Below are 26,353 nucleotides of genomic sequence, written 5' to 3'. Positions count from 1 at the left end.
TAAGCTGTATGAATTTGTATTTTTGGTGTTGAAGTATTCTGCATACTCACACCAAGCAGCTCCACTGGGATTGGAACAGGTAGTTTTTTGCCCAAGTAACCATTAAGCTCTTTAACGAGGATCAGGCCAGTTATGGAGACAATACTGACCACCAGAGTACCAATGTTTGTTTTTGGAAGCAGAGAGCACAAATCCATCACAGTCTGGAAAAAAGCAGAACCTCATATGTTTACATTGTGATTAAGCATAAAATGAATCACAGCGAAGCTTTTTAATTCAATAATATCTCAGGAAACTGGAGAAGCACCAGCTGTGTAAACCTCAGAGGTCCAGAAAGATAAAAAATCAATAATATGGGCTTGCTGGCAAGTCCATGGACCCTGAGGAACTAAGAAATCACAAGGCCAAATTCCTAACATTCCAGCTTCAAAAAACTAACATTCACTGAAAGTGCTGGACTACCTCAGAGCTAGTGATGGCCAAGTGAGGCCTCATGAAGCATTTGCTATTTTCTCTGAGATCACTAGGTGGCGGCCTCTTTAAAAAAAAAGTTCAAAACACAAGTACACTTCATTTTGCTTTGAGTGCTTGTCTTTGAAAAGAGACTGCCATCTAGTGGTGCAAGATATTAAAAGCAAATGCTTCATGACGCCTCATTTGGTCATCACTGCACTATATTTGAGAGTTCATGGAATCTAAAGGGATGGTAAGGGGTTAGAGGGTGTCTTTTGCAGTCATCTCTCTGTGGTCATAAACTTTGGGTAGCAACCAAAAGTATGTGGTAAAATGAGTTACTTTCACAGGGTATTTATGTTCAGCCTGAGGAAAAGGTGAGAAGAGCAGATGCCCGAAAGAGTCAGTTGAGGTGACTGGATCCCTCACTGGAATGACTCTTAGACACCTCTCTCTGGCAGTGTTCCATGCATGGTCAACTGAAATGAGGTTCTTGGACTGACCTAGAAAATGCAAGAGGGATCATATATTCAACCTACATTGAGTAGTTGCAGGATATAACAGTGGCCAGACAACTTCTGCTGTCATGACCAAGCAGTCAAACGTAAAAGGATGGATGCAGAAAATCACTAATGGCTAACAGGCAATGTCCCCTTCTGCCCATACGAAGAAGAAGAAGACGAAGAAGAAGAAAGTCCTAGATAGGCCCCGAGGCCCATTGATGCCAGTGCTTATCGCCAGATTCCATAGCGTCAAGCAGATGAGAATGAACGGTTCCCCCTGGACAGAATGCCAGTCTGACGCAGGTTACTTCCCAAGCCAAGGATGAGGAAGTAACTATTTACAGGTGGGTGTTAAAGAACATGCCACAGGTTATTTAACATGCCATTCAACAACAGCACATCACAGTATTTGTGATTGTAAGTCTATCTGCACACGTGGTCACGATTAGTGGCCACTGACATATGATAGGGCCCCTTCACACATAACACGATTTAAGCCGACTAGTGCACAAAGGAGGAATTGTGTGCCATTCATGAAAAATTGTAGCTGCCTACAACACCTCGTACACGTGTCGCTACAACTATTTGCACACACCAGCGGCTGAAAGACAGAGAGTGCCCTGTGAGAGCCCATTCCATCCCTCTTGAAAACAGTGAGAAGACGATCACTTTCTAGATGGCTGTGAAATTTGTCTAAGTGCCCCCACGAGTGTGGTGTTGGAAAAAGCAACACACATGGTGCATGTGTCTCGCACGTGTGCGCGTATTGCACTCCCACCCATGAAACACATGTGGCATGTGCGTGTTTTGCACTCCCCACTCCCCACACATGCGGTGTGCGGGGTGGGATGGGGGAAGCACACTTGTATAAAATGCTTATATGTATTTGTATATGTATAGACATGATCACATGCGAGGCCAGACAGCCAGGTCAAAGCGCACACAGCACAGTGAGCTGCCTGTCAACTGATCGCAGCACTCTGACAGCTGGATGACGGCTCAGTGCACACGTGTCACATTACAAACAGAAACCACAGCCAGGACAGGTATATTAATAAGTACTACACTACCTACATACACAATTACATAACAAATAACTAAAAAAAATTGATCACATAACACAGAAACAGAGTGTCACACGTTGGTGTGTGCGCTGACCTGAGAGGGGGCGTGTCCGCCAACCGCAGCAGCTGTTGAGATTTCTTGTTCTGCACATCCCAGATTGGGAACACGTACCGTGTATTGACAGACATGAACTAACAACTGTACACTGTGATGCGCATGTGTCTGCTTGCTGTCCTCACATGGACATACATAAAAACATATTGCTGTTGCCTATCAGTGTGCACAGCGCAGACATTGACAGGCTGCCCCAGGTGAGACGGACCGTCAGATCATAACACACAGTGGATGATCTGAATGTCACGTCACCCACGTGAGCTCTGTTCCACATGACGCAGTGTCTGTCCTGCGGCACCTTCCACAGGACATGCATGTCAGGCCGGACACGGCAGCCCAGCAGATGTGGACATGATACGAGCGCACTGCTTGATTCATGCCATTTCATGACTGTACGTCTGTGACCATGGGTCATCTACAGAGGAGCAGATAGTTCATACTTGTATTGTTCGCTCGATAACAGGGATTCAATAAAATGTGTTTTTTATGGTGTGTGGTTTTATTTTATTTAAATATGTTTATCTCCTTGTTGATTTCAGGGATTTTACGCACCTTTTACAGTGCAGCGATGGTAGCACAGTGGTAAAGTTTATGGCTGGCAATCAGAGCTTTTGTAAATTGCTGGCTTGAATTCCATGGGTGCCATGTATTTTTTTTTTTTTTTTCCACAGCAGGTGCACGATATGGTTACACATGCTCCAGCTGCCTGCTGCGACGCCGGTTCGATCTTTTCGTGATGGCTGTATCGGCGTTATTTGCCCTGATGCCTACTTATTCGTGCTATGTGTGAAGGGGCCCTAAATAAGGTCTTTAAGTTTTAAGTCTTTCAGTTTTCTCTTTCATTGGGTACCACTGGAATGGCTTTGTGTCAAGCATACAGTTACTCAGGGAGACTCCAAGGAGGAGCATCAGTTGCATCATGAGGTAACATCAGCTCTGACATTTTGGACATGTGGTGAGTTTCTGTGGGTGAGATCCAGCATGCAGGTGCCTCAGTGTTGAGGACCCCAGCTACAGGAACCATACACGTTTCACCTGGGTGCAGCAGGTAGAATATTAAGTTTGAGCTACAAGCATGCTTTTTTAAAGCTTTGCAATACAATTTTTCATTTTATTGGACTGCTTTTTGGTTCAACAGACAAAAATACGACGTTGTCGCTTTGGCCCGATTTAACCTGTCATGAGCATTTTCTCATTTGACATTACATGGTCTTACATATATCAGTGACAAAGGTCCGTTGTGTCTCTGGGTTGAGATGCCGAAGGTATATTTGAGCTGGGACACGATGACGTTGATGGCAGATGCTATGGTATAACCTCGGACCAGTGGCTCCGACAGGTAAGTCACCACAAAACCAAACTGGACCAAACCAAGCAGAATCTAAACGGAAAGTACAAAAGTCAGAAGGAGACATGAAAATTAGCAGATGTCTTTTGGGTCATAATTGGAGAATGTATTTGGCTGACCCCGTGGTATAACTCACAAACTCACAGCTTAAAGCAGATAACCCGTAAGTTGGAGAGGAAATGGCATCTCACTAATTTAGAAGATCTTCACTTAGCCTGGAAAAAGAGTCTGTTGATCTATAAAAAAGCCCTCCGGAAAGCTAGGACATCTTACTACTCATCACTAATTGAAGAAAATAAGAACAACCCCAGGTTTCTTTTCAGCACTGTAGCCAGGCTGACAAAGAGTCAGAGCTCTATTGAGCCGAGTATTCCTTTAACTTTAACTAGTAATGACTTCATGACTTTCTTTGCTAATAAAATTTTAACTATTAGAGAAAAAATTACTCATAACCATCCCAAAGACATATCGTTCTCTTTGGATGATTTCAGTGATGCCGGTATTTGGTTAGACTCTTTCTCTCCGATTGTTCTGTCTGAGTTATTTTAATTAGTTTCTTCCTCCAAACCATCAACATGTCTATTAGACCCCATTCCTACCAGGCTGCTCAAGGAAGCCCTACCATTAATTAATGCTTCGATCTTAAATATGATCAATCTGTCTTTATTAGTTGGCTATGTACCACAGGCTTTTAAGGTGGCAGTAATTAAACCATTACTTAAAAAGCCATCACTTGACCCAGCTATCTTAGCTAATTATAGGCCAATCTCCAACCTTCCTTTTCTCTCAAAAATTCTTGAAAGGGTAGTTGTAAAACAGCTAACTGATCATCTGCAGAGGAATGGTCTATTTGAAGAGTTTCAGTCAGGGTTTAGAATTCATCATAGTACAGAAACAGCATTAGTGAAGGTTACAAATGATCATCTTATGACCTCAGACAGTGGACTCATCTCTGTGCTTGTTCTGTTAGACCTCAGTGCTGCTTTTGATACTGTTGACCACAAAATTTTATTACAGAGATTAGAGCATGCCATAGGTATTAAAGGCAGTGCACTGCGGTGGTTTGAATCATATTTATCTAATAGATTACAATTTGTTCATGCAAATGTGGAATTATGGAGTTCCACAAGGTTCTGTGCTAGGACCAATTTTATTCACTTTATACATGCTTCCCTTAGGCAGTGTTATTAGACAGCATTGCTTAAATTTTCATTGTTAGGCAGATGATACCCAGCTTTATCTATCCATGAAGCCAGAGGACACACACCAATTAGCTAAACTGCAGGATTGTCTTACAGACATAAAGACATGGATGACCTCTAATTTCCTGCTTTTAAACTCAGATAAAACTGAAGTTATTGTACTTGGCCCCACAAATCTTAGAAACATGTTGTCTAACCAGATCCTTACTCTGGATGGCATTACCCTGACCTCTAGTAATACTGTGAGAAATCTTGGAGTCATTTTTGATCAGGATATGTCATTCAAAGCGCATATTAAACAAATATGTAGGACTGCTTTTTTGCATTTGCGCAATATCTCTAAAATTAGAAAGGTCTTGTCTCAGAGTGATGCTGAAAAACTAATTCACGCATTTATTTCCTCTAGGCTGGACTATTGTAATTCATTATTATCAGGTTGTCCTAAAAGTTCCCTGAAAAGCCTTCAGTTAATTCAAAATGCTGCAGCTAGAGTGCTGACAGGGACTAGAAGGAGAGAGCATATCTCACCCATATTGGCCTCTCTTCATTGGTTTCCTGTTAATTCTAGAATAGAATTTAAAATTCTTCTTCTTACTTATAAGGTTTTGAATAATCAGGTTCCATCTGTTTCTTTCTCTTTTTGCTCTGTATGCACCACTCTGCATTTAATCATTAGTGATCAATCTCTGCTCCCCTCCACAGCATGTCTTTTTCTTGGTTCTCTCCCTCAGCCCCAACCAGTCCCAGCAGAAGACTGCCCCTCCCTGAGCCTGGTTCTGCTGGAGGTTTCTTCCTGTTAAAAGGGAGTTTTTCCTTCCCACTGTAGCCAAGTGCTTGCTCACAGGGGGTCGTTTTGACCGTTGGGGTTTTACATAATTATTGTATGGCCTTGCCTTACAATATAAAGCGCCTTGGGGCAACTGTTTGTTGTGATTTGGTGCTATATATAAAAAATTGATTGAATCTTATCTTAGGGACCTCGTAGTACCATATCACCCCAATAGAGCGCTTCGCTCTCAGACTGCAGGCTTACTTGTAGTTCCTAGGGTTTGTAAGAGTAGAATGGGAGGCAGAGCCTTCAGCTTTCAGGCTCCTCTCCTGTGGAACCAGCTCCCAATTCAGATCAGGGAGACAGACACCCTCTCTACTTTTAAGATTAGGCTTAAAACTTTCCTTTTTGCTAACGTTTATAGTTAGGGCTGGATCAGGTGACCCTGAACCATCCCTTAGTTATGCTGCTATAGACTTAGACTGCTGGGGGGTTTCCCATGATGCACTGAGTGTTTCTTTCACTTTTTGCTCTGTATGCACCACTCCTCATTTAATCATTAGTGATTGATCTCTGCTCCCCTCCACAGCATGTCTTTTTCCTGGTTCTCTCCCTCAGCCCCAACCAGTCCCAGCAGAAGACTGCCCCTCCCTGAGCCTGGTTCTGCTGGAGGTTTCTTCCTGTTAAAAGGGAGTTTTTCCTGCCCACTGTCGCCAAGTGCTTGCTCACAGGGGGTCGTTTTGACAGTTGGGGTTTTCTGTAATTATTGTATGGCTTTGCCTTGCAATATGAAGCGCCTTGGGGCAACTGTTTGTTGTGATTTGGCGCTATATAAATGAAATTGATTTGATTTGATTTGACCCAGTCAAGAAATCTAAAGATCCAGGTCAAATTTAACACCTTATTTTTTTGCAAACCTGAAAGAAATTCTCTATAACCTTCGAGAAATCAGATGAAATTTACATACATAAAATTGATAAGAAGTGTGTTTTTCACCTCCACCCCTGTTTATTGGATTACACATATATAATTAACCCACTTTTACATAACTTGGTGGACCTGGGACCACATGAAACTTGGGGTACTTCCATCTCCATGCTATCGTTCAGATGTATCAAAGTGAAATGACCGTGGAATTGTGTGGTGCGTCACGCAAAAATCCTGGCTGGCGTACGTACGTGTCTGCAGCTATTGTTCCTTTGCCGACACGTAGAGGTGATGCTGGGAACCGTTAATAGTGTGAAAACCTGAAGTCATCAGAGTGATGTGGACATCAGAGACACACTGATGAACTTTTAAAACCCCCACGTGTTTGCAACTATATGGGCGGATATAAAAGCATGCCTAAAGTGATGCGTAAAATGGCGTAACAATGGCTGTTAATGTCAATTAATGACAATTAGTTGTTAGAGGACCTTGCAAATGGTGCAGTCTAAAGTGAGTGTGTCTTCAGGGAATGTGAGGATTAATTTGCAAATGATGATAATTGACTTGCCCCTAGAACTTTGGCAGGCAGAGCGCAATACGGCGAGGGGCCAGGGGGTGTCTGCCCACACAGGTGCTGAATACACTGGGCTTCCTGGCATCAGGGGCATTCCAGCGGGAGCTGGAGTGTGCCGACCCCGATTGTCTCCCTGTGTTCAGCATTTGTCAATAAACATGTAAAGTTGTGAATGTCATACTGTCAGCCGCAGAGCCCCCCTATTCATTTTAACTTCAGTGTGCATGCACTGTTGTGAGCCAACAGCATTTATGGCCTCGGACACACATGCTCCCACTAACATTTTTTCAGTTTTATGATTATTCCGTTTGACAGTGAACCAAATAAACTACCTCTGTGTGTCTCCACATCATTTCCAGCCATCTGTAGTTCACACGTGGTATAGTTTCTTTTCTCTGCTCATGTTGTCTGATCTGACACCGTGGGGAAACCCAGCTCCAGGGCCTACTTACATGGATTTGCACATTTAAAGGGGGACATGTCCAGGACGGAGTTTGGCGCATGTACACTCAATTCCTTGTTCAGTGGGATATACAAATAGAACGTGCTTGGATCCATGCGTACGCACACTTTGATACATTTGGATATTTTTGTGCTTAATGCCAGTTTCTGGGATTTGGCATACGCCATGTTTCGGTAGGAAATCTACTCAAGTCTTCGTACATGAGGCCCTTGATCTCGATCAAAAACCATTAAAGTAGAGCTACAAACAATAATGAAATTCTCAGCGATTCCAACTTTCATCACCATCCAGCTGATACACGTCCACAATGCTTGAAATCTATGTAAAATATCGCTGACCTCCACAACTTTGAGAGAACAAACCTGATAAAAATCAGGTGCAATCAGCAGATTACTTTTCAACCAAATATTCAATCCATACAGACAAAAAAAAAAGCATCCAGTCTTTACCTGAAATAATCCAGCTAGGACGGTGACGGTCGCCGCCACTTGAACCCTCTCTGTGTCACGGGAAATGGTGTCAACTCTACTGCTGTTGGTCATGTTGTCCCAGATGATGAAGTTTGACTCTGGAGTCAATCGCTCTACCACGCCACCTATCATCGCAGCCAGTACTGCAGATGTACCTGCACAGACACAAATACAAAATATTATTATTATCACCACTAACAAAACCTGCCCTATGGGCAGGGTGTGTGTGTGTGTGTGTGTGTGTGTGTGTGTGTGTGTGTGTGTGTGTGTGTGTGTGTGTGTGTGTGTGTGTGTGTGTGTGTGTGTGCGTGCGCGCACGTGTGCTGCCCCCCTTTGGACAAAACTGAATTGTAAAAAAACACAAATGTCTTTTTTCCCCAATGTTTTAAAAATCTTTTATTGCAGCATGAAAAACTGATGTCACAGTGAAAAACAACCCTTTTCAGTGCTGCACATGTATTTGGACAAAAACACAACTGTCACGTACTTCAAAGTCTTTCTTTGGTTTGCATTCAATTTGACCTTAACTGTTATATTTTCTGGATCATTTTTAAAGAAAAAACTGTGACACAAGTATTTAGAAAGTATCAAGTCAGTGACCAACTATTGGTTAGTTAAAGGGGCATTTAAACATAGTGAAGGAAGTTTTGATGACATCTAGTGGTTAGGTTTCATCCAGCTTGTACAACTCCAATTCCAATGAAGTTGGGACGTTGTGTGGAATGTAAATAAAAACAGAATATAATGATTTTCAAATCCTCTTCAACCTATATTCAATTGAATACACCACAAAGACAAGATATTTAATGTTCAAACTGATAAACTTTATTGTTTTAGTGCAAATATTTGCTCATTTTGAAATGCATACCTGCAACACAGTCTTTTGTTGCCACTGTCCCAGCTTTTTTGAAAGGTGCTGACCTTTCAAAAAAGCTGGGACAGTGGCAACAAAAGACTGTGAAAGTTGAATGCTCAAAGAACACGTGTTTGGAACATTCCACAGGTGAACAGGCTAATTGGAAACAGGTGAGTGTCATGATTGGGTATAAAAGGAGCATCCCCAGAAGGCTGAGCCGTTCACAAGCAAAGACGGGGTGAGGATCACCACTTTGTGAACAACTGTGTAAAAAAATAGACCAGCAGTTTAAGAACAATGCTTCTCAATGTTCAATTGTAAAGGAATTTAGGGATTCCATCATCTACAGTCCATAATATAATCAGAAGATTCAGAGAATCGGGAGAACTTTCTACACGTAAGCGCCAAGGCCGAAAACCAACACTGAATGCCCGTGACCTTCGATCCCTTAGACGGCACTGCATTAAAAACCGACATCATTGTGGAAAGGATCTTACCGTGTGGGCTCAGGAACACTTCAGAAAACCACTGTCAGTTAACAAAGTTCGTCACTACATCTACAAGTGCAAGTTAAAACTCTACCATGCAAAATGAAAGCCATACATCGACAACATCCAGAAACGCCACCGCCTTCTCTGGGCCCGAGTTCATTTGAAATGGACAAACACAAAGTTGAAAAGTGTGCTGTGGTCTGATGAGTCCACATTTCAAATTGTTTTTGGAAATCATGGACGAGGAAAAGGAAAAAGAGGAAAAAGACCATCCAGACTGTTACCAGCGCAAAGTTCAAAAGCCAGCATCTGTGATGGTATGGGGGTCTGTTAGTGCCCATGACAATGGCAAACTTACACATCTGTGACGGCACCATCACTGCTGAAAGGTACATCCAGGTTTTGAAGCAACACATGCTGCCATCCAAGCAACATCTTTTTCAGGGACGTCACTGCTTATGTCAGCAAGACAATGCCAAGCCACATTCTGCACGTGTTACAACAGCGTGGCTTCGTAGTAAAAGAGTGCAGGTACTAGACTGGCCTGCCTGCAGTCCAGACCTGTCACCCTTCGAAAATGTGTGGTGCATTATGAAGCGCAAAATATGACAATGGAGTTGTTGAACAAGTGAAGTTGTACATCAAGCAAGAATGGGAAAGAATTCCACCTACAAAGCTTCAACAATTAGTGTCTTCCAAACGCTTATTGAGTGTTGTTAGAAGGAAAGGTGTTTTACAGAATTTGATACTATGTCACGTCTACAAAAAGCACAACCTGCTTATTTGATCCTATAACAACAAAGTTGTTTAAGGACCTATGGGCCATTCTTGGGCCGACTGTGCTGGAAATTGTTAATCTTTCATTATCCTCTGGTTCTGTTCCTAGGTGTTTTAAATCTGCAGTGATTAAACCATTGCTTAAGAAAACTAGTCTTGACCCTGGTCTGTTGAATAATTATAGGCCAATATCAAATCTGTCATTCTGCTCTACAATTCTGGAAAAGTGGTTTCACAGCAGCCTTTGGACCATCTTACTGAGAATGACCTTTTTGAGCCACTGCAGTCTGCTGTTAGAAAACATCACAGAGACAGCGCTTACCAGAGTAGTGAATGATTTTCTGTGCGCAATGGATTTGGACACCACTATGGTTTTGGTGCTTTTAGATCATAGTGCTGCTATCTGCTGATAATCATACCCATATAAAATCCTTAGAAGATTGCCTTGTATCAGTGAGAAGTTGGTTGTCCAGTAACTTCCGACTCTTAAACTCTGATAAGACTGAAATGATGGTTCTTGGTCCAGTGAGACATCGCCATCAATTTGACCAGCTGGCGCTTAGTTTAGGTTTCTGTGTTATACATCACACTGACAAAGTGAGGAATCTTGAGGTACTTTTTGATCCTAAGTTGTCCTTTGACCTCCACATTAGAGATATTACGAGGACTGCCTTCGTCCATTTGCAAAACATAGCGAGGATTCATCCCATGCTGTCTATGGCTGATACTGAGACCCTGACACATGCATTTTTCTCTTCCAGATTAGATTATTGCAATGCTTTATTTTCTGGTCTGCCGCAGTCCAGCATTAGGGGTCTTCAATTAGTGCAGAATGTTGCTGCCAGACTTTTGACACAAAGTGGAAAGTTTGACCACATTACACCCATTCTGGTGTCCCTTCATTGGCTTCCAGTTTTTGCTAGATGGGATTTTCTTCCTACCTGGCGGACTTGGTCAAGCCCTACGTAGCGTAGCAGCGCAGAACAAAACTTCAGAATTAGTGCATTATTCAACATTAAAAGATATATGTTATATCTTAACTTTGCACAAATGACAGAATTGACATTAATGGAGTTATTCTATCAGTATTCATTTTATTTATACACCAAACCATAACTCAGCAAGGCTTTATTTTCCAAGACCTCTGCCTGACAGCAGCGTTGTGATTGAGTAAAGAGTTGAGTTTTATGGCTCCTCTCAGCTGCATTTGTGCTACAAGCTATGTAGTAAACTGGAGCTTCCAGCGGGGGACAGGATACTCAAAGATAGAAGTGCTGACTCATTGTTTGGGTCTGTGGTCACCTTTGATGCTTTCAGAAGCGATCGTGGTGTTAAAACTCAAAATCAGCTTGTTAGTAGTTACAAGTGTACCGGAGACAATCAGACCCGGCGCCACGAAGGGGCGTTTGGGGGCGACGCCCCCTCACGTCATCAATCCCGTGTATTGTGTATCTCAGTAAAAAGTGATAATAATGCAAATAACATGTTGTTGTCATGCGGTATGCATTTTCTTAGTCCCTCCGTTCACGACCAGTTGCCCGCAATGACATATTAAAGTTATGTATTGATGTAAATATATCTATATGAAAGGTTTATCTTTGACACGTTGTGTGACTGTCATGCCCATTTGCGCTGTGTTTGCGCTTGTGATGGAGGGCTGTATGTGGGGTTAATCTACTGTCTCGTGTCGTTTCTCAGATCAGTTGTTGGTTTGGTTTTGTGGTATGCAGATCACTTGACCGAGGGTCTATATGTTCAAATAATAATTAAAAAAATACTGTTATCACTCTTTACTCTTAGTCAGTCTCTTACAACGGTGTAGCCTAAATACACGAGCTTTCCAGGAGCGCACCCAATTCATTACGCACGCTCAGAGGCACGTCCTCTCCGGTGCGCACTTTTTTTTGGGGGGGGGGGCGACCCCGCTCCCTGTGATAAATTCATCGCCCCCTTAATATTTTTTTTCTGGAGACAATACTGGAGTTTATCGGTTATCTGTTAACTTCCGATACATTTTTGGGTGGTTTATCGTTTTAACTTTATCAAAGATAACTCTTCAGTTATCTGATTATCTGTTATCAAAGTTAATGTTTTGGTTAGCTGTGCCCAGCACTGGTGTTTGCCACCAAAAGATTTCACCAATACGTTTGTGGAAGATAACGGTCCAATCTGATCACAATCCTTTTGAACTGATGGTGCACAAATCGCTCTGCAAGGCACCAGCAAGGCTGCAAGGAATGCTCCTTCAATTACAGAGGTGTGATCTCTCTGTCACATACACGCCCGGTAAACACATGCACGGAGCGAATGCACTTTCACGAGCCATAACAAACCGTAAAAAGGACAATGCTGATGAAAACCCTTGTGATGAGAGAGTTGTGTGCACTTTGGAGTGTACAGGCACTTTGAGTGAGGACACACTCCATCAACTGAAAGCGGCAACTGCAGCAGACAGTGCACTCCAAGGTGTGCGTGAAAAACCCATGAATGGCTGACCTACAAAAAGGAAAGGTTTGGACAGAGCACTCGACAGCTACTGACCTACACGACATAATGTCAGCATTCCATCAGACGCTGGTATGGTTGGAGACATAACTGTGATACTGCAAAACCTCAGAAATGTCATTTTGGAAAAATTGCATCTTGCTGATCAGGGAGTACAGCGCACCAAAGCCAAAGCACTTAAAGTACTGTACTGGTCCGGAACGGCACGTGACATAGAGACTATGATTGAGAAATGTGCACAGTGCCAACGAATGCAACTGAGAATCCAGGCAGAGCCGCATGTTGCACATCAGATTCCACAGTTACCATGGACAAAAATTGAAGCAGACATTTTTGAGCTATAAGCGGTCAGTCAAATACCAAGTATCCTGAAGTGCTAAATCTTCCCGACAAAACAGCACACACAGTGATACAAAATATGAAATCTGCTTTTGCAAAACACAAGATTCCCAAAGAGATAGTGAGTGATCATGTCCCATTTGCCAGCTATGAGATGAATAGATTTGCAGCTTCATGGAAATAAAGGTCACCTTGTCTAGTCCAGGCTTTCCCTCTTCAAATGGAATGGCTGAGCGAGCCATGAAGACTGTCAAACATGTACCGAAAAAGCAACGCAAACCGGCACGAATCCACATTTGGTGCTGTTGTCCCTGAGTAATGCTCTAGTTTCAGGAATTTCATAACGATATATGAAAAGGTCTCGACCTTGGGTGCCGCGGCCTCGACCTAGGCCTTGAGTTGTTTTGACTCAGCCTTGGCCTCAGAGACCCAGGATTCGGACTTGGCCTCGGGGGAGGTGGACCACAACACTGCTGACATGACATTTGCGATTTGTGTTCTACACTGTTAGCAATAATGCTAAATGCATACTGCTCCACTGCTTCAATGCATGCGCCCGTGTGTTTGTGTGTACACAGTAGCCAGGGAAATAACTTCTAAATGGCAATTGAACAAATTCCTGTGAATTTTGAAGAATTCTCTCAAGTTATCCAATCAGGAGATTGTTTTGTTTGGTCCAGTGTCTCGGTCAGGTAGCCACGTTAGCAACTGATTAGCTAGGTTAGCTAAAAAATGACTGACTCAGTGATGGTGTTGCTTGGTGTTGGCATATGTTTTCGACCGATGGGTCTGATTTCCGTTTATCCTCGGGGCTTCTGCAGGTGAAACTTTTCTTTGTTTCTTAGTTTTTGTTGGAGTCTGTGCTCTGCTTGGAGTTGCTTGTTGTTTGTTGATGTTAGCCAAATCCATTTTGTGATCTGTACAAATTTTATTGGCTCTGCTACACAGAAATACATAACCGTTATAAACATAAGTGGTCCTCAGACCTGGTGTCCTTTTCAAGAACTGCAATATGAAAACTTACCACTAGATGTGATCAAACAACCTTCAACATGACTAAAAGCCCTTTTAAATGAGATCTGTTCTAAAATACCCACAAAAGGCAAAAATAAAGAAAACGTCAAAGTACGAACCGATCGAGATGTGCTTAGACGTGCCGAAGATGAAGTAGATGAGGACGGGGTAGAAGGAGGAGTAAAGTCCAAACACTGAAGGAACAGACGCCAACATGGCATAAGCCATTCCTGCAGACACACAGAGAATAAACAGGATTATCAACAGAATCTGGGCCAGTACCATGAGGCCTATTCAGTACACGAGTAAAACACAGACAAACAAAAATTTGTTGTGTCATAATATGTTAAGATCACAACCTTTGGTTGAACTGGAGGCTTGGCGACTCCAGCAGGCTTTAAGACACAACAAATTTGTAGAAACACAACTTGAAGCATTTAAACCAAATACAAGGGATGAGTGAAAAATTTCGAGCCTTTCCAGTTTTATCCTGGAGCTCAAGGAAGTCATCCACTGCAGATATGACATCATCATTATCAGTGTTATAATGAGTTTCAGCAAGATGACTTTTTACCTCCAATGAAGTTGGGTGGAGGTTATGTTTTACCCCTTTGTTTGTCTGTCAACAGCTTGCAACCCACAATTTTACATATACTGCTGTGAAATTTTTACAGAGGAGTTATATCCTGAAAGGCAAGAACTGATTCAATTTTCAGGGTCATAGCTCAAAGGTCAAAGTTAGGAAAACTCTTGGAATAAAATCCTTATCCTTTAACATGGAACACATTTTCAATAATTCATAACTCTGGCAATAAAGATTAAATTTCTTTCATATTTGTGAGTGTTATGTAGGATGGTATCCTTTATCAACTGACAAAGTTTAATCTAGATCTGATCTGGATTACAGATTTTGTGGCCATTTAAATTTAACATTGAAAAGCACTTTTAATGTATATTTTTACATTATATCTTAATCAATTGTGCCCTAATCACTCTCATATTTGAAAGTGAAGTGCAGGCTGGCACTCACTATCACCTGACAAAATTTGATCCGGATCTAATCTGGATTGTGGATTTTGTGGACATTTGCATTTAATATTGAAAAGCCCATTTGATGTACATTTTGTATTATACCTCAATCAAAAGTGCCTCAGTCACTCTCATTTGTGACATTGAGGTGCAAACTGGCACTGTGAATGAATAGACTGTTTGATCCGTATCTGATCCGTATTGCAGATTTTATGGATATTTATCTCTGTGAATGAAGTTGGAGGAGGTTATTTTTTCACCTGTTTGTTTGTTTGTTTGTGAACAGCCTGAAGCCCACAATTTTTCATACATCATTATGAATGTTTTACTGAAGATTCATATCCTGATAGTCAAGAACTGATTCAGTTTTCAAGGTCATAGGTCAAAGTCAGGAAAAGTCTTGGAAAATGGGAAAAAATCCCGATCTTACCATTGAACAACTTTTAAAAAAAATTAATAACTCTGTCAAAAAAAAAAAAAAAAAAAAAAAATCAAATTTCTTTCATATTTGTGGGGGTTATGTAGGATGGTATCCGTTATCGACTGACAAAGTTTGATTTGGATCTGATCTAGATTAGAGATTTTGTGACCATTTAAATTTAATATCGAAAACCCCATTTAATGTATATTTTATATTATATCTTAAACATGCTCCAATCACTGTCATATTTGAAAGTGAGGTGCAGACTGGCACTCACTATCACCTGACAAAGTTTGATCCGGATCTAATCTGGATTGTGGATTTTGTGGACATTTAAATTTAATATTGAAAAGTGCATTTGGTGTCGATTTTGCATTAAATCTCAATCAAAAGTGTGTCAGTCACTCTCATTTTTGCCTACACCTACACCACCAAAATTGGATGTAGGTTCCAATTTTATTTGGATTTTATTTTATTTTATTTGTCTGTTTGTCTATTATTTGACAAATGTTTGTCTTTCAGTGCCAAAAAGTAATGACAAATTGTGCACGTCAGAGATAACCAACGTTCTGTGAAAATTATCTAAAATAATTCAGAAACCAAAAAACTTCAAGTGCATGAACTCTCCCCTCAGCCCCAACCAGTCCCAGCAGAAGACTGCCCCTCCCTGAGCCTGGTTCTGCTGGAGGTTTCTTCCTGTTAAAAGGGAGTTTTTCCTTCCCACTGTCGCCAAGTGCTTGCTCACAGGGGGTCGTTTTGACCGTTGGGGTTTTTCCGTAGTTATTGTATGGCTTTGCCTTACAATATAAAGCGCCTTGCGGCAACTGTTTGTTGTGATTTGGCGCTATATAAATAAAATTGATTTGATTTGATTTGAACTAAATACATACTCCTGACACTTGATCAAATCTGATTTAGTTTAGGAAAGTCGCTTCTAACAGGACTTTTACTTTGAAAATTTTTTCCAAGGTAAAATTTTGTGAAATTGGAAACTAGTGTTGGAGGTTTGTGGTCTACAAGCGCGGTGCTCTAGTTTATGTTTGGAAACAGATGGAAATCCAAAGGAGCCAAAATAAGGGAATAAGGTAGGTGCAGGATAATTTCAAAGCCACATTCATGAATAGCAGCCGTTGTGATGATCAACATGTGGATCGGAGCATTGTCCTGGTGAAACAGAACACCTCTTTGGAACATTCCACAACACTTCTGCTTTATTTTCTTCCACAGTTGTCACAAAAGGGAAGCACAGTAGGCCCCACTGATGGTCTGTCCCTTCTGGAGATAGTCCATCATTATGATGCCCTCAGCATCTCAGAAGAAAGGGCCATGACCTTTTCAGCAGATGAGACAGCTGTAGTTTTCTTCTGCAGGGGAGAACCTGCATGTTCATTGGACTCTGAAAGTGATGGACCCAGGTCTCGTCCATGAGCACAAATGATTGCAGGACATTATCCAGATCTGCCTCAAAAAGCTGAAGATTCTACCTGGGCATCTGGAACCTCGTCTGTTTCTGATCGGCTGTGAGATCCCTTGGATCCCATCATGTTAAAAGTTTTTTCATTCCCAGTTCATCCATCAGAACCAAATGAACTCTCTCCTGGAAAATGCCTACAGTACTGGTTATGTGACACTCACTTTCTCTTCTGTCAGCGAGGACCACATCATGGATCCTCTGGATCACATCTGTTAACGGGGCAGTTCTGGGTCTCCTTGATCTTGCTTCAACTTTGATGCTTGTTCTGTCCCTCTTGAATTCGGCTGACCAGCATTTAACTGTGACATAAAACGGGGCATCTGCCCTTAATGTCATTGCCATGTCCTCATGGATCTCCTTTGGAGACATTCCCATTTTCATGACATACTGAATCACAGCACGCCCACCAGCTTTATCCATTTTGACAATCTGACACACTCCGACTCACCACTGGAATATTGTGTCTGCAACATTCAGTCACAATTTGACACATTCTCAAGAGAAATGTTGGTTTCTCAGAATGCAAAAGATGGAGAACCACACCCTATTTTTTAGAATAGAATAGAATGCTTTTTATTGTCATTATACACAAGGTACAATGAAATTACAATGAAATTTTCTGAGGCAGGCTGAAAACTTTTCAATCAGCCCATTATGGAGAGACATAACATCGCTATCAGATGTTTGTTAGACTGCATGGCTGATATAAAGCTGTGGCTACAGCAAAATTTTGTTCATTTGAACGAGGACAAAACTGATTACATTTTGTTTGGTGACCCTGCTCTTCTCGGTTCTGGTTTGTTGTCTGCGTCTTTTAAACCTATAGTAAGAAATCTTGGGATGGTATTTGACAATTCTGTTAGATTTGACAAACAAATTGACAGCGTGGTAAGAACAAGTTTTTATCAGTTGCGTCTTTTATCTAAGGTTAAACCATTTTTAAACCACACTGACCTTGAAAAAACTATCCACGCTTTTATTAGCTCTAGAATTGACTATTGTAATGCCCTTTATGTTGGAGTTCCTCAGACATCTCTGAGTCGTCTCCAGCTGGTGCAAAATGCTGCAGCCCGATTTTTAACAAACATATCAAGATGTCAGCACATCACCCCAGTTCTTTTTAATTTGCACTGGCTTCCAGTCTCTTTTAGAGTTGATTTTAAAATTTTGATGTTTGTCTTTAAAGCCCTTAATGGCCTGGCCCCTCCTTATTTGACTGAGCTTTTGCATCCTCGTGTCTCAAACAGGTCTTTGAGGTCTGTAAATCAGCTTTTACTGGAGGTGCCCAGGTCCAGGTCTAAACGCTGGGGTGATTGGACCTTCTCTGTTGCTGGGCCCAAACTTTGGAATAAATTGCCCCCTGAAATGAGAATCATCTCTGACTTGGAGCTTTTTAAGTCCAGGCTCAAGACATATTTGTTCAGCCTGGCTTTTAACACTCAGTAGCATGATGGCGCTTTATTTATGCTATTAAATGTTTTTATGCATATTTTATTTAATTGTTTTTGTAATGGTTTTACTGCTGGATATTTGTTTTAACCATGTTTTATACTTTGGTCACTTTGACTGTTGTAAAGGGCTCTAGAAATAAACTTGATTGATTGATTGATTAAGCCCTTGTAATTATTTACAACTAAAATACCAAAGTAAAAAAAAGGAAAGTCTCAGTTGACTGTGGCAGCAGTGGATCCTTTTATGGACCCTGGTGCTTCCACTCAACCAACCAGGTGCTCGCTTCACACAGCATCTGGACACAAACAATTGGAGACTGAAATAGACTACAGAGCCATGACACTGCACCCTTTAGAAACCAGTACTTTGAATGGAATCCAGGTGCCCAGTAACTCAAACTAACACAAAACAACAATTTCACCTCAACAAGTGGAACCATCCAGGAGCTGACAGGTGCACTCTAACCCAACCAGTACAACCAAGGTAACACAACAGAACATCCTCCTTAACGTTGTACAGGCGTCTGATGTGATGGATCACAGAGCAATACGACTGTATCAACACAAACATTCAGATTAACCTCCGATAAGGTTACCTCAGTCAGTTCGGGAATGCAAGAAGATTATGATCAGTAAAAACCTCTTTTAGCAATCCTGAACCCTCATACATGAGAATAGCAAGGGGCCCAAACAAGTGCCATGGTTTCCGTCAACTGATGTTCATTAACTTTTTAGAGCTGTAACAGGTGAGCCCATTTACACCGTCTGCGACAACACTACACCTGCCCCCAAAGCTCCCTGAGGTGAAGCAGTGCAGCAGCAAGATGGGTTTTGTGCTTTTCTATGTGTTTATTTTTTTTAATAGGCTTTTTGTTTCAGTTGCTGTTTCACACAGATACTTCTTGATTACTGTGAGCAGACATTCTGACCTGTTTAATTGATTCCTGCCCTCTGGATGTTTGATGATATTTTTACAGCCTCTTTTTATCTCTTCTCCTCATCCACCCCTCATTCGATATAACACTCTCTTTTCCATCCTCACCCTGCGGTAGGTGCATGACCCCCACGCTGAGGCCAGAGATCAGATCACCGAGTGCGTTTTCTCTGATTGAGTAATGAGGCAGCCATGACAGCACAGGAACAGTATTCAGAATGCATCGCTTCAGCCTGGGACCAGAACACCTGCAGGACGGATTCAGAGAGACAGGCATTAGTTTGACAATCATCTCTATCTCTCACGTTACCAGATGAAGTGACCTAAATCAGTTTTTTGTTTGTTTTGTCTGCACTGACACAGTTGTGATATTTTCTGAATACTGTGAAGACATGGATATGATTTAGATATGAATGATCAGAAATCTGTTGGTGCAACAGCTGTGACAATGGTCAAATCATATGCAAATGCAAATGCAAATTATAGTCCAGTCGCACTGGACTATAATTTGCACCTGTCAAAAATGCCTTTTAAGAGGAAATATATGTACATATATAAATTTTATATATAAGTCACACCTTTTTTCTGTATGTGCATGTCAGAGCACAAACTAAACATGCAGTCAAAGAAATTGTCTGCAGACCTCCTAGACAGGATTGTCTCGAAGCACAAATGTGGGTCCACCAAGACTAAAATTTCCAAAATGTTAAAAGAACATTTGTCAAATTTTATCAGAACATTAGCTATAAATTTCTTGGAATGTTTTTAAGGGTACCGTCACACAAGAGCATGAATGCCGTACGCATCACATGAATTCGAAAAACAAACAGAATTTGAGTTGCATTTGTATGGGACAGACATTTGTACAGCTGTGTATGAATGCCGTACGAATTCAGAGTGCAGCAGCACCGGAATCCAGGTCAACTACCCAGAGTGCAGGTCGAATGCGGACATAAAACTTCCCAGACGAAAAAAATAAAAACAGAATACAATTTTAAAAAGACAATAAAAACAGCACAGCACAAAACACCACAATGCCAACACCCAAGGTCTGGATGGAAAGCAAGCAGGGTTGCGTGGCAGGGTGAGCGCTGTGTTCCACTCTGTTGAAGACCTGCTGTGTCACTCTGCTGGGTGTCGTACTTTCATCATATTAAAGATATTAAAGACTGCGCTTAACTCACCTGTGGCATTTAGCAGAAATGTTGGACAGGGGAAGACAATCATTATCAGCTTTAGGGTGCAGGCAGTATTATTTTGTCCAACAACTTCCAGCCAAGCCATAATCATGTGCCAGGCGGACGTGTCGACATGTGCTGCGCTGCAGAGGTTTTTCCAAGAAGTGTTGAATAAAGACAATACCAAGGAGGTGCACTCGTTGCTGCAGAACATGACAAACTGTGAATTCAACGTCAAGGACCACCAGTCCATCATTGACTGGAGCTGGTAAAGCTGCTGGTGACATGTGGTGCAGATATCTGACTGGCCAACAGGTAAGGGTGGAGAACATTTATAACTACAGGTTGTGGCAGACTTAAGGAAAAACAAAACAACTTTGCAAGCATCACCACCACCAACCACTGCAAAGCAACCAAATTGCGCTCTTGAATTCAAAATGCAGCGCTGCTTTTACGCAGTGCTTCTCCATGAAAATTTCAAATAAAATAAACAAAATGAAAGAGCCATGCCAGCCAGTTTTGTTGGTACTGAAGTTTTTCGCTTAAGTGTGTGTTAACACCAATTGTGCGCCAGACTCCAGCGGGAGGCAAGCCATGTGTATGTGTGTGTGCATCACCGTGTGCACATTTGGAGTTCAGAGTGCAGATGGCTCCCTTTTCACCATCCACAGTCTCCGCTTCCTCAGCGGGGGCGCAGATTCAACCTGTCATCTTTAATTTTTTGTCTTTTAAACTTGTTTTACGTCACAGTCAAACATGGCACATGATGCTTAGCGTCACAGTGACAGCTCGGTCAGCTAGCTATAACTTTTAAATTGCAATTATTACAACTTTAAAATTGCAACGCAATGATTAGAACAACAATTTAAGCATTAATACATGGCAAAAGTCTATCCAGTCTACTCCACTAACAAGCTAAACTTCCCAAAACATCATTAGCACATTTGTCAAATGTTATCAGAATATTAGCTGTAAAGTTCTTGGAATGTTTCAGAGGAAAGTTTTTTTTTCAGTTGCCAGAATGTTTGATAGTAACATTAGCAAAAAGGTTTTAAGAACATTAGGCCTAACATCCTGGTAACATTTTAAAGTAAAGTTTCTTTTTGGTTCCCAGAACATTCTGGTAACGTTACCTAAAGTCATAGTCTGAAGAAATTTGAAGAAAGAAAGACGGTGAGACTAGAATTAATATATTCATTAAATTTCCCTCAACTGTAAACACGACGTGTCACCATATAAAAGGAATTAATACCGTTGGGAAAACATTCTAGAAACATTTCTGATAATCATAGCCTAAATGTAACCAATATGTAATGTTACTAAAATGTGACAGCTGGGTTCCTTGAGCTGGCTGCCTGTCTAAACTGAGTGATTGGGAGAGAATGGCCTTAGTCAGGGAGGTGACCAAGAACCTGATGATCACTCTGTCAGAGCTCCAGCATTCTTCTGTTTAGAGAGGAGATCCTTCCAGAAGGACAACAATCTCTGCAGCAATCCACCAATCGGGCCTGTATGGTAGAGTGGCCAAACAGAAGCCACTCCTTAGTAAAAGGCACATGGCAGCCCACCAGGAGTTTGACAAAAGCACCTGAAGGACTCACAGACCATGAGAAACAAAATTCTCTGGTCTGATGAGACAAAGATTGAACTCTTTGGCGTCATGTTTGGAGGAAACCAGGCACCATCCCTACAAGCATGGTGGTGGCAGCATCATGCTGTGGGGATGTTTTTCAGCAGCAGGAACTGGGAGACTAGTCAGGATTGAGGGAAAGATGAATGCAACAATGTACAGAGACATCATGGATGAAAACCTACTCCAAAGCGCTCTTGACCTCAGACTGGGGCGCCGGTTCATCTTTCAGCAGGACAGTCATCCTAAACACACAGCCCAGATATCAAAGGAGTGTCTTCAGGACAACTCTGTGAATGTCCTTGAGTGGCTCAGCCAGAGCCCAGACCTGAATCTGATTGAACATCTCTGGAGAGATCTGAAAATGGCTGTGCATCGACGCTCCACATCCAACCTGATGGAGCCTGAGAGGTGCTGCAAAGAGGAATGGACAAAACTACCCAAAGATAGATGCACCAAGCTTGTGGCATCATATTCAAGAAGACCTGTGGCTGTAATTGCTGCCAAAGGTGCACCAACAAAGTATTGAGCAAAGGTTGTGAATAGTTTTGTACATGTGATTTCTTAGTTTTTTATTTAAAAAAAAAAGATTGATCAAGTCTGGGTGTGTGTCCCACCATTAGATGTTCACCATAGCAGCCCAGGTGGTGTCACTCCTCTTCAGCCACAGCCAATAGCGCATCCTCTCAGCGGTGTTGGTCAACTCTTTAATGGCTTGTCCATAGGTCTGTCCCCTGACTCCTGAAGGAACTTCGTTGTTGTACTAGTTACAAAGTCCCTACACCACACCTCTGTTGGGCTCACACTTATCTTCAGCTGCTAGGTTGGAGTAGCGCAGCTTCTTACACTCATACGCTTCTTCAATGGCGTCCTCCCAGGGAACTGTCAGTTCTGGGATATAGGCAAACTGGCAGGAATTAGACCAGAGGTCGAGGTCTGGTCACAGGGTGGTTGTTGCAGTCTCTGGCAAGGAAATGAGCCTCTCATCTAGGTCGACTCGCATTTGCCAGTCCCTGGCTACATTCAGTGGGGCCATATAAGGAACTAACCCTTGGCTTGTCGCCCTCCCATACAAACGATGGTGCATGTCGGCACACATCCTGGTCGTTTGGGCGTTGATGGATACCCTCTTACACTCGAGTTTATCGGCTACCTGGTTATGTCTCCACATGTATCTGCCTTGAGTGAGGCTGGTCCTCCAGTAAACCAAGATGTGCTTGAGTGTTGCAGGGTTTGTACACAGGGAGCAAGATGGGTCCTTTCCAAGCCATAGTTGCAGACTTGTGGGAGAGGGCAGCACATCATACATAGCTCGGAGGATGAAGCTCAGCCTGTTGGCTTCCATGCCCCAGAGTTCACTCCATGTGAGTTTTCAATTCTCGACAGCCTTCCACCACATCCAGCAGCCCTGTTTGGCTTGCGCTATGGCTTTGGAGTGTCTGGCTGCTTCCTCCTGTCAGCGCACCTCCTCTACCACCATACGTCGACATGGTTGTGCACCAACACTCCTCATCCAACCTGATAGAACTTGAGATGTGCTGCAAAGAGAAATAGGTAAAACCGCCCAAAGACAGGTGCACCAAGATTGTGGTAGCATGTTCAAGAAGACTTGAGGCTCTAATTGCTGCCAAAGGTGCATCAACAAAGTATTGAGCAAAGGGTGTGAATACTTACGTACATGTGATTTCTTAGTTTTTTTAAATTTTTAATAAATTTGTAAAAAATTCCCAAAAAATTTTTATGTCGTCATTATGGGGTGTTGTGAGTAGAATTTTGAGGGGAAAAGATGAATTTACTCCATTTTGGATTAAGACGGTAACAACAAAATGTGAAAAAAGTGAATCACTGTGATCTGGATGTATTGCATTGGATATTATTTGATGCAGATTAACAAGGACTGTTGTCCCACAGCTTTGGAAACATTACAAACATGAGTCCATTATATATATATTCTTTTTAAATCAGCTCTTTAATTTGTGATTTTTGTGCATTGTTGTAGAGTATTTTTATTATTGGAGGTTACTTTGTTTAGTGTATTGATTCATCCTTATATAAATAGTTATTATTATTAATAATAAATGCATGTTTTTTTTTGTATATAAGTCTCACTGGAGTATAAGTTGCACGACTTCTCGAACGTGTTAAAAAATAAAACTAAAAATAAAATAAAAAAAAATATGCTGCTATTTACAAACATGAATTCAAATGTACCAGATGAAAACTAATCAGATTCAGACTGTTGATATGTTGATATGTTTTATCCTTTCTTTGTCTCCCAGTCCATAAACATTTAAGCTATTCGAGGAAACAAACAATCAATAAGCTAATCCTGATATACTTATTCAGGTGTCAGTTTTTTGTTTGTCTTTTGGTTTTTCTATAGGCTTTTGAAAAGCAACCCCTCCAGATTGTTAACACAATAACTCAAAAACAATAAATGCCATCATCCTGTAACTCGCCAAATTAAAATTGTACACAATGATGATAAACTGATTAGATGTGGATTAAGATTGAAGTGTCACAGCAACACAAAAAGCAACTTTGTTTAGCTTAATGTAACACAAACGTGCCTGCCACTTGCTGGACATATACTGCCTCATTAGCAAACATAATCTTATCATCACATGCAGGTGTTTTGAGTGTGTCTGCCGTTTTCTTATATTACTACCGGTTGTTAGACACAAAAAAAGGACTTTATAGTCAGACTAGAGCATCAAAACATGATTTGTCAGAAATTAAAGGCTATGAATTTTACGTCTTCAAGTTCTTGAGCTTCTCGCTCAGAGATGTCCTGGTGTCACATTTTTCTGCCAACTGGTCCACGGATGCTTCGTCTAGGATCTCCCTGTGGACGCTGTAGCTCCTCTGCCTCCTCTCTTCCATGCCTCCAAAGAGCTTCAACGCCACCAAAACCCGGCTTTAGCACATTGCTGCAAAAATCTTCCCAACAAACACTGAGGGTGAAAGTCTGAAAATAAAGCTACTGGTGTCTCCAAGCATCCTACAGTGGGAGTAAATCATCCACTCTGCTGTTGCTAATCGTTACATGTTGTGCCGCTGCTGTTACAGTGACGTTGACACATTTCTGGGCTCAGAAGGATGTTTGGTTCCATTTGTGTTACAGTTTAATGTCTACTTTCAAAGTTCTGGGTTGAGGTGGTGGGTGGTGGGTCATGACGTCTTACAGCTCATGCTCATGAGGTTATCTCCTCTATCAATTCAATTTTTCAATTTTTTTTTTTAGATAGCGCCAAATCACAACAAACAGTTGCCCCAAGGCGCTTTATATTGTAAGGCAAGGCCATACAATAATTACGTAAAACCCCAACGGTCAAAACGACCCCCTGTGAGCAAGCACTTGGCTACAGTGGGAAGGAAAAACTCCCTTTTAACAGGAAGAAACCTCCAGCAGAACCAGGCTCAGGGAGGGGCAGTCTTCTGCTGGGACTGGTTGGGGCTGAGGGAGATGTGATGTCAAGGTGGACGTATTGACATCCTGTTTGGAAAATCAAAGTTTGGAGATTGTAAGACACTGAGTTCTCAAAAGTCCCTCCAAAGGTTTTGTTGTGTGGTTGATTGCTGTCTGCTGCCCCTTTTTGACCTTGAGGACAAACCATGATGCACGTCAGATGCAAAAGTGACTTTTAAGCACGTTCAATGCACGTCATAAGAAAATGTGCACAGCGACGGCATGATCATCCAGCTAAAGAGTAAATCATAAACTCAGTGCACATGCACGCAGATGCAGTTAATCATAAAGCTGCTGAACAAAAGACAAAAACAGAAAAGCTTAACATCTAACATATTAATTATTAACATATTAACAAGCTCAATATAACATTAAATTCAGATGCAGTCGTGACGGACCTCGGGTCAGCTGGCACTTTGGTCACAAGTAGTCAAAGTTACTTCAGCTGCTCTGGAAGTACTAAGTACTGGCGCTTTTTGTTCGTGGGCACCACAACGCATCAACGTGGTTTTGGCACAAGATTTACACCGTATGCTCTTCATTATGGAATATCACCTTAATTTATTAGACGTACGACAGCGTGCGCCAGAGTTTTTAACACAGCCGGCATATGCAGGCTAAATCATCAAGATGTGACAGGGCCTTTACATGCAGACTGGGTGGTCTCTAATCGGTGTTGCAGACTGAACGGTCCCCCCTAAAAATTGGTCCACCCTGCTTTCACTGCACATGCATCATTTCGGAGCTCAGCCGCTTGTCTAAGATCGAGTCTCTTCACCCAAAGCGATCAAATGGATAAATGGGATTATTAACCATGAGATGACAAAGTAAAACCTCTTATATCATTGAAAATTCAGTTTTAAGCAGTAACAAGGCGATAATCTGTGAGCCGCAACT

General features: G+C 41.8%; 1 protein-coding gene across 1 annotated transcript in view; it reads right to left on the bottom strand.

The window, feature by feature from the left end:
* Positions 1-24,893, bottom strand: part of slc26a6 (solute carrier family 26 member 6) — a 127,391-nt gene extending 102,498 nt beyond the window's left edge. The window contains exons 1-6 of the mRNA XM_034171757.1: positions 24,743-24,893; positions 19,288-19,427; positions 13,990-14,100; positions 7,868-8,043; positions 3,352-3,516; positions 51-203 (exon numbers count right to left, since the gene is read on the bottom strand). Coding sequence (XP_034027648.1) covers positions 51-203; positions 3,352-3,516; positions 7,868-8,043; positions 13,990-14,100; positions 19,288-19,427; positions 24,743-24,870 — 873 coding nt within the window. The 5' untranslated portion in view covers positions 24,871-24,893. The remainder of the gene's footprint in view (positions 1-50; positions 204-3,351; positions 3,517-7,867; positions 8,044-13,989; positions 14,101-19,287; positions 19,428-24,742) is intronic.
* Positions 24,894-26,353: the final 1,460 nt, after the last annotated feature.

This window comes from Thalassophryne amazonica, chromosome 6, assembly GCF_902500255.1.
Source record: "Thalassophryne amazonica chromosome 6, fThaAma1.1, whole genome shotgun sequence".
NCBI classification, from domain to species: Eukaryota; Metazoa; Chordata; class Actinopteri; order Batrachoidiformes; family Batrachoididae; genus Thalassophryne; species Thalassophryne amazonica.
Note: the sequence above shows the minus strand (reverse complement) of the source record. Positions and strands in the feature narration are given on the sequence as shown.